Genomic DNA, 9,648 nt, shown 5'->3' with positions numbered 1-9,648 from the left:
TCTAAATCGGTATTTCGGCTTATTCGGCTTGGGTTTGATATGCTCGAATCCTTTCTTACTAGTTTCAACTATTTAGAAGGGTTTAAGATTGGTATGACTACCTTTGAACTAGTTTAAATTATTTTGAGCCTAGTTTATGTTATTTTATAAGAGTTTAAATTATTTTGAGTCTAGTTTATATTATTTTATGCAAAATCTGATTTAGCCCATTTATATTAGTTAGAGTTAAAGTTAAAATTATTTTATTAAGAATTAGGAGAGTCAATTCTCACGGTAGAATTCTAACTTATCATCGTGAGACACCTTGGGTAGAATTAAATTTTAGAGAGCAACGTTAAGTTATCATCAAAGGTAGTAGCTTCGACCTAGGCCCCCCAAGTAAGTGACTCTACTATGTGTGATATGCCTAGTGATGTGATGTTATGAATGTGTCGTTATATGATATGTCAAATGATATCATGGTATGAATGAAATGTTATTCTATGTCACACTAAACTATGTAATGTATGAGATGTCACGATGCACTATGATGTGTTATATTAAAATGGATGAGTTCGCAACATACATGTTTTCGTTTTGCACTTTAAATGACGTAAACATGCATAGAATAAAAAGCCCAAGTCTATCTAAAATTTTAGCAAATTGAGTCGAATTTTTAATACTCAATATTCTCCGAACACTATTTTACACGAGAACATCCTTAACAAGAGCTGATATTTGCTATGAAAACCATCAGAGTCAGGACGGAGTTTTTCCACAACAAGTTCTTCCATTCTTTTTATGAGTATTGTTTTTTGTTTGAACTAAGAACGGAATTTTACAAAATCAAGGATTAATTTTATCATTTATGTCTTAAAGTTTTCCATGGGAATCTCAAATAAAAGCATAGTTTTAAAGACTTTCATAACATGCATGTGGTGTAACCCACACTATACTAACAAAAAAAAAAAAAAATGTTGCAAGGCATTCAATTTTGCACAAAGAAAAAGGACAAAGTTCATGTAGTTTTCCTTTCGGTAATTCAAAATGAGAAATTTTAATTCAAAAATTCGAAAAAAAAAAAAGGGTAAAAAAATGAGGGGAAATTTTAACTGCTTTAAATGAACAAGGACGAGGAAGTGTAGGGACAATAAATTTGCTTGCTGGTAACTAGAATGTCTCCTGTTGGAAGGTATTCATTCTCACGTCTTGGAACAAAATGGCGCATCAGAATCATGTTCATCTAATAAACCATCAAGAATGTCCCATAATTAATCTGTAAGCTATCAGTAAAACGATGCACCGAAAGTTCGTAAAGTAGCTGAAAACCTGAGATTCTCCCTCACCAGACAAAGAAGAGTACAACTACATGCAAGTGACAAGGAACATGACAGCAGTTCGGAGGATCTTGGAAAGAACCTCTCATAGCCTGCTAATGACTGCCTCGACCTCGGCAGGGGTGTATAGATGGTATGTCGGAGCCACCTTCGCAATATCAACGTTGTTCGGAGTCACCTGTGATCAGAGGGGCACAGATTTGATGGCGAAAGATGGTGTTAGAATTATATTGCACAAACAGGATTACAAAAGCACTATTTACTATTTACCTTCTCTTCCATAACTTGCTTGAGAATGGAAAGGGCTATGGTTTCAGCTTCTAGAAGAGTTAGGTCCTGCAATCAATGGAGGTGATATTGGTGTTTGTAGCAATTGAACAAATACCCTATAAATCCATTTTACATCTGTGGCAAAAACGGAGATTTAAAGTGCTTAAACATGTGTGTAAAAGTTTTAAACGTTGTTGGAACCCATTGGTGGTTAGAGGAAAATGGTCAGATTTATCCAAAAAAATAATAACAATAATAATAATAAGGAATGCAAGGAATGTTCGTTTAATATTCAAAGTACGAGAGAATTAGTCATATCTCATTTTGCTTGTAAATATTATATATACATATATTTACCTATATTATATATATATCTCAAGGCTACGCGTCTGCTAGGGAAAGGTTTACACACCCTTATAAAGGGTGTTTCGTTCTCCTCCCCAACCAATGTGGGATTCTCACAATCCACCCCCTTTCGGGGCCCAACGTCCTCGTTGACACTCGTTCCTTTCTCCTATCGATGATATGTCCACCCCCCTTCGGAGCCCAACATCCTTATTAGCACACCGCCTCATATCTACCCCCTTTGAGGAACAGCCTCCTCGCTGGCACATAATCCGGTGTCTGGCACTGATACCATTTCTAACGGCTCAAGTCCACCGCTAGCAGATATTGTTTTCTTTGGGCTTTCCCTTTCCAACTTCCCCTCCTCAAGGCTTTAAAACGCGTCTGCTAGAAAAAGGTTTCCACACCCTTATAAATGGTGTTTCGTTCTCCTCCCCAACCAATGTGGGAGTGTGTCCCCAACCAATGTGGGATGTAGATAAAACGTCATCATAGCTCACCACATATTGCTTGTAAATAAAACGCCATTCTTAGTCTTAGTAACCACGTATGTTTATAAAATTTTGTCCAAGTTGAGCTACCCAAATTGTATGATTGGACAAAAAATATATGGGTTTGGGATGTTCTTCATCTGTCTAGGTTTTTGACAATAGATGAAAAACGAAAGGTCGGTCTACTACATGCTACAAGCCACCATAGCATTCAGCAATAATATCTGACATGTAGAAAACATACCTTGTTGTATTGCTCTTGCAGAGAGCTATCTGCACCTTCAGAACCTGAACCGATAGCTTTAGCATTGCATTGCCAGAAAGTGCCGGATGGATCAGTGTAGAATCTGCATACCACAGATTCTCAGGTTAAGAACTGAGGGGGAAAACATTATTTTGCCAATTCCAGAGGAAATTTTAGTGTATCTATAATGCATATTCCTGATGATGCACGAAGTTCTGGTATGAACTTTAAAATAATATACCATGCTATCACAGATATTCTACAGAAATAAAAATGAACACTACATTGAATATTGCATTTATGATGCAATAAAGTAATAAATAAATTGTTTAAAAATGCTATTAGACATTAAAGAGTATATGAATGCAGTGCCACAGAAGCACTTAAAATTAGATGTATGAGTGTCAAATGGAATCTCAGTTCATAAAGCTAGAAGATGCATTCATGAGATAGAAACCAGTAAAAAATAGAATATAGCGCTTAAGAATTGGTAAAACAACAATAATCATGCAAAGGGGATAATCATGAAAAGAAATAAATCCAGAAGCAATGCAAAGGAGAATCATTGAAGTGGGTGTTCTTATTGAAAACCTTAATTTTATTTTTATATTATTATTATAAGAAACACCGCAATGTCTTCTTTCTAGTTGTAACCACCAGAATGTCCCAAAAACATTCACCTAAACCAACTATAAACTGACACATCCCTAATTACAGTACAACCCTTTTTTAATGCTCAGAGTGTCCTAAACCAACTTGCACGCACCTATACTAATCTCACAACACGAGTTTGACTCTACTGTAAAGACATTATAACTTAAGAAGGGAACCACTATGGAATGAACTCATTCTCTCTAAGTCCTTTATTATTCAGTACAGCCTTACAACTTTGTCCCATGTAGGTGGGTGCACTAACAATGCTTCACCTACCATATAAATTATTTTTGCTCTAACTGCCATTTGGTTCTTGTTTTGAAGGAAAAATGTAAAAGCCCAAGCTCACTGCTGGCAGATATTGTCCTTTTTGGGTTTTCCCTTCTGGGCTTCCCCTCAAGGTTTGAAAACACGTCTAAAAGGGAGAGATTTCCACATCCTTATAAGGAATACTTCGTTCCCTCTACAACCGAGGTGGGATCTCACAAATGGTATGAGTCTATCTTGGCTATTTTGACTGTGATTTGAAGAGAAAAATGAGGATCTTTAGAACAAAAATGATAAAGTGAATATTATGCAGTCCCTTTGAATTTACGTTACCAAAGTGTAGTACTGAGATGTTATCTTTTTCTTGATTTTTCTCTCATTAGAATCTTATCAATTTGTAATCACCTGTGTCATTAGGGTTGGGGATGACCATTTAATTCTTCGACTTACCGTTTGTCTACACTACAAGTCCCTCATTTAAAAGATTTGAATGGAGCTAATCAAGCAGTATCACATAAATTTCAACAGTAGCGATTTTAACTTTTTTTTCCTGGGTGCACAACTAGTAGAAGTATGAATTATCTCAATGATAAAAGTACCCAACAATGGAGGATTTTATTCTTAAATAAAATGATATAACCTCTTTTCCATGCCATGCCAATGGAATGATGCAAAAAAAGTGCAAAGTACAGAATGCAGAGAACAACTAATCACATAAATCAGTTTACTCTTTATCAGTGGTAAAAACTTACAAGCTGGGCCCCTTCTCATCATGGCCGGCAATAAGAAGAGCTACACCAAATGGTCGAGACTGTATAGAGAAAAAATGTGTAAGCAAGTGAAAATTTGAAATACTAACACCATCTATTATTTTAAACACAGAAAATAAAAGGCATCAAATTCTATAGAACAACGGAGGATGATTATGCGGAATACAGCCCTCCTACTTGTTACTAGGACTCAATATCAACTCCATTTCAAAGTAATAATAGGAAAAATATAGTAATATCTAAATATATTCATATGGACAACATCAGAATGTCAGTAATGCACAAACTCAACTTTGACATCTGTAAAGAGAGCATGAAATAATTCCCTAATCAAATATTACATATGAAGGTTATATTTTAGAGGATGCTAAGTAACCAAATAAATGGTGTTAATCCATTGCCATTATAAAGCCAGTTTACTGGAGCAAATAACTTAACAGGAAGTGGAGCATAGATAGGGTAAATGAATAGAAAAAGTAGATGGGTAATAACCATGGACTCCTCGTCGCCTTCGCCAAATCTTAGGGCTAGATCACAAAGAGCTTGTGTTGTAGACTCCACAGTCATTGCCTCACCATATGAGAACCGATGGTTCTACAGAACATGAAATTCAAAATTCAATAGTTTGTCTTTGAAAAGATATCAACAATAGATGCAAGGCAAGTCATCAACAACAGCACCTGGGTCTCAACTCGAGCATGCTCAACAAGTGTGTGAGCATCAGCAATCAATCCACTCATCGCACATCCTAAATGCTCATCAATTTCCATGATCTTTTCCACGCTACTTGGTTCCTAAATAAGAGTTTCAACAAAAATTATAAAAATAAAAAATGGTGCCTAAGCTCAATATTACAATTCAAGAACAAGAACCAAAAAGGAAAGGCTCTCAAAATACAAACAGATAATGGATCAATAACTAAGTATCAGTTAAAGCAGATAATAACGTTCTTTTCAATATCGACTGCCCGGCATTTGACTTGAGCTAAACATGAAAATATATGAAATTAACCACAAATAACAACTCCTTGGGTTATATACAAACTTAGACATTCTTAAGGAAAAGGGGCAGACCAGTAGTGGAGATGTAATACGTTTTTCAACCGCCAGCACAACGCCTTCCTTCGTTTTCAAACCAATTGCCGTCGAACCAAGCTGGAAAAAATAAGGGGGAAAGCAGTTGACTAGATAAAATAAACAANAAAAAAAAAAAAAAAAAAAAAAAAAAAAAAAAAAACGTGGAGCAAATTATGCTCGTGTCCTGTCACTCAACTTACCAATCTTCGCCTAATCTCATAAACATTTTATAAATTCAATCAAAATAACTAAGAACTGTGATAGCGAAGAGGAAGAAAAGGATAGAATACCTTAATAGCCTCAATCGCGTACTCAACCTGGAACAATCGTCCTTCAGGAGAGAAAGTATTCACACCTCTATCATATTCAGTCCTGAAAAAATCCACATAAAAGGAGAGACCGAAAAATCAAACAATAGAAACAACACAACAAGAGGAAAGAAAAAAAAAAAAACGCACTAGATTACCTGGTCAGAAACATTTTGCGGTTCAATGGAAGAAATTCGTCTAGATTCTGCGGAAAAACAGAGAAATTAGAACATTTCAAAAGCAGGAGCAAGATAAACTCAGCACCAAAATCTAATTTTCAGCGATGAAAACTAAAGAAAATGGAGATCTACTNAGAACCAAAAAGGAAAGGCTCTCAAAATACAAACAGATAATGGATCAATAACTAAGTATCAGTTAAAGCAGATAATAACGTTCTTTTCAATATCGACTGCCCGGCATTTGACTTGAGCTAAACATGAAAATATATGAAATTAACCACAAATAACAACTCCTTGGGTTATATACAAACTTAGACATTCTTAAGGAAAAGGGGCAGACCAGTAGTGGAGATGTAATACGTTTTTCAACCGCCAGCACAACGCCTTCCTTCGTTTTCAAACCAATTGCCGTCGAACCAAGCTGGAAAAAATAAGGGGGAAAGCAGTTTAAAAAAAAAAACGCACTAGATTACCTGGTCAGAAACATTTTGCGGTTCAATGGAAGAAATTCGTCTAGATTCTGCGGAAAAACAGAGAAATTAGAACATTTCAAAAGCAGGAGCAAGATAAACTCAGCACCAAAATCTAATTTTCAGCGATGAAAACTAAAGAAAATGGAGATCTACTTGCCTACAAAGGAAGAAGAAGAAGAAGAAGAAGAAGAAGAAGAAACTTCAGTCTTTTGTGTTGAGGTTTAATCAGACCCTTTCTTGCCAAGCAAGACGAGGGGGCGGGTTTTATGGGTTTCCGGTTCAGCCATTTCTGACCCGGTTCGTAAGATCATGGCTCAGCCCAAAAATTAAACGGACCATATGACGTGGGCTTGTATGGCCCAAGCCCAATATAACGTTTTAAAAAGTTTGGAGATTTTTCTTATCAAATTATCATTCATTTTTTTCCAATTAAACTTAATATATATAATATATATATCTTTTATTGACATTTATTATAAATGAAAGAGGAAAACACTCGAGGACACGAGAAACATCAATCTCGAGATTCATAGTTAGAAACTAGTCTCAATTGAGGCGAAGCAAGTAGGGAAGGTCAAAGCATTCCAACCCAGTCGTAAATCGAAGGTTTTCAACCAAATCTTGACCGAGGGTCAAATGATTTGTTGAAGGGACACTAGTAGATATATTTATAAAGATAGAAAAAGTAGTAATTTGTTTAACAAATTTAGTTAGAGGAGGTGAAAGCAATTTCATCCACAGAAATCCCAACCAATTTCGGGAAGCAATGAAATCTCGTCCTATAAAATGACCTCCCTTTCCAATCATTCAAATCACTCCTCCTCTCAATTTCACTTCAATTTTTGTTGTCACCAACAACTGGTATCAGAGCGATCTTGCAGCAGCAAGAATGGCAGCAGAAAAACAAGTTGAGAGCTACGTTCAGCCCGCCATCCCAAGGTTCGATGGTCACTATGATCATTAGGCGATGTTGATGGAAAATTTTCTCAGATCAAAGGAGTTTTTTGATATGGTGGAGACGGGTTATGAAGAGCCAAATGAAGGCGAGGTACTCTCAGCTGGTCAACAGCAACTGTTGGCAGCATCGAAGTTGAAGGACCTGAAGGTCAAGAACTATTTATTTCAGTCCATCATTGATAGGACTATCTTGGAAACAATGCTTCAGAAGAAGACATCCAAGGAAATTTGGGATTCTATGAGGAGGAAGTATCAAGGCTCAACGAGAGTAAAACGTGCTCAACTACAAGCCGTCAGAAGAGACTTTGAAATTCTCCAAATGCAAAAGGGAGAAACGGTGAATGATTATATTGGCAAGGTTATAAGTCTTGCAAGTAAAATGAGGATGCATGGTGGTTCAATCACGGAGGTTGCGGTCGTAGAAAAGATTTTGCGATCACTAACTCCAAAGTTCGATTACATTGTATGTTCTATCGAAGAAGCAAACAATGTCGAAGAGATGCAAATAGATGAACTCCAAAGCTCCCTGTTAGTACATGAGCAGAGGCTCAATCGTACAAGTGCAATAGAGGAGATGACAGCCTTAAAAATATCCACACCAGGTGAATCTTCAAGCCCTAGAGGTAGAGGGCAAAGAAGAGGCAGAGGTCGTGGGAGAGGCAGTCGAGAAAGAAGTGGAGATGTTGGCAGGTCAGCAGATCTAGTCAGAAACGATTATGACAACAAAGGTAAGAAACACTTTGACAAGTCTAAGGTGAAATGCTACAGATGTAGACGCCTTGGACATTACAAAAATGAATGCTATACCAGGCTTCAAAAGGAGAAAAGAGATCAATCCAATTTTGTGGAGAGAAGAGAAGAAGAAACATTATTAATGTCATTCCATGCTATGAAGGTTGCAGATCAAGGTGTATGGGTCGTAGACTCTGGATGCAGCAACCATATGACAGGTTGTAAGGAATTATTCTCAACTCTGGATGAAAATTTTCATACTACGGTTTCTCTTGGCAACAATTCAACTATCCAAGTGATGGGGAAAGGAACCGTAGATATCAAGACTAGAAATGACTTTGTAGAGTATTTCTAATGTATTTTACATTCCTGATTTGAAGGTCAACTTACTCAGTATCGGTTAGTTACAAGAAAAAGGGGATGTGATCACATTCCAAAATGATGAATGTGAGATTTATGACTCCAAAAGAGGATCGATTGCTAAGATGAAGATGACCACCAACCGTCTATATCCGTTGACGTTAAATATCGTTGCCAAAAGTTTGATGGTGAAGAAAGAAGATATCACCTGGCTTTGGCATTTTAGGTATGGTCATCTACACTTCAAAGGATTAAAGACGTTGTCTTCAAAGAAGATGGTAACTGGGTTGCCAGATATTACTACTCCAACAGAAATTTGCGAGGTCTGTGTAGTAGCCAAACATGAAAGAAATTCTTTTCCATCCAAAAAATCAAGAAGAGCTCAAGCAATTTTGGAGTTGATTCATTCAGACATATGTGGTCCCATCTCTCCAGCATCAAATGGTGACCAGAAATATTTCATGACCCTCATCGATGATTTTAGTCGAAAAACATGGACTTATTTCTTGCACGCCAAATCAGAAGCCTTTGAATGCTTCAAAAAAAATTTGTGCTCCTATGAAGATGGAAACTGGAAAAAGAGTCAAGGCTTTAAGAACTGACAGAGGTGGAGAGTTCTGCTCGAATGAGTTTATTAAATTTTGTGAAGAGAAGGGCATAAGGAGGCAGCTAACAGCCGCATATATACCACAACAAAATGGTGTGGCCGAAAGGAAAAACAGGATCATTCTCACACATGGTTCGAAGTTTACTAAATAAAGGAGAAGTCCCGAAGGAATTCTGGCCAAAAGCTGTCGTGTGGTCCGTTCACATTCTCAACCGGAGCCCTACTTTTTCTCTTAGAGATATATATATGACTCCACAAGAAGCATGAAGCGGAAGGAAACCTGCAGTAGACCACTTTAGAATCTTTGGGTGCATAGCATATGCACACGTTCCTGATGAGAAAAGGAAGAAACTTGAGGACAAGAGTTTGAAGTGTGTGTTCCTTGGAGTAAGCGAGACTTCTAAGGCGTACAAGCTCTATGATCCTTTGACAAAGAAGGTGGTGGTAAGTCGTGATGTAATCTTTGACGAAAATCAGACTTGGTTGGACATGAGAAGAAAAGATCACTGTGAATCAGCGGATTCCTGTAGATCTTGAAGGAGAACAAGCTTCAGCCCCTATTCAGCCTCACTATGAGCATGGAGAGAGAGAGAGAGCTC

The 9,648-nt window shown here is 37.1% G+C and overlaps 1 protein-coding gene across 1 annotated transcript; it reads right to left on the bottom strand.

Annotated features, from left to right (window-relative positions):
- Nucleotides 1-1,121: 1,121 nt before the first annotated feature.
- Nucleotides 1,122-6,613, bottom strand: LOC111801586 (proteasome subunit alpha type-5-like). Its single transcript, XM_023685614.1, has 10 exons — nucleotides 6,551-6,613; nucleotides 5,900-5,946; nucleotides 5,724-5,805; nucleotides 5,431-5,511; nucleotides 5,038-5,151; nucleotides 4,850-4,951; nucleotides 4,340-4,398; nucleotides 2,667-2,769; nucleotides 1,587-1,652; nucleotides 1,122-1,494 (listed from the first exon to the last, which is right to left on the bottom strand). The coding sequence occupies exons 2-10, from the start codon at nucleotides 5,911-5,913 to the stop codon at nucleotides 1,402-1,404; spliced, it is 714 nt and encodes a 237-aa protein (XP_023541382.1). The 5' UTR covers nucleotides 5,914-5,946; nucleotides 6,551-6,613; the 3' UTR covers nucleotides 1,122-1,401.
- Nucleotides 6,614-9,648: the final 3,035 nt, after the last annotated feature.

This window comes from Cucurbita pepo, chromosome LG09 (genome assembly GCF_002806865.2).
Source record: "Cucurbita pepo subsp. pepo cultivar mu-cu-16 chromosome LG09, ASM280686v2, whole genome shotgun sequence".
NCBI classification, from domain to species: Eukaryota; Viridiplantae; Streptophyta; class Magnoliopsida; order Cucurbitales; family Cucurbitaceae; genus Cucurbita; species Cucurbita pepo.
This window is presented reverse-complemented; position numbering and strand designations above follow the sequence as displayed.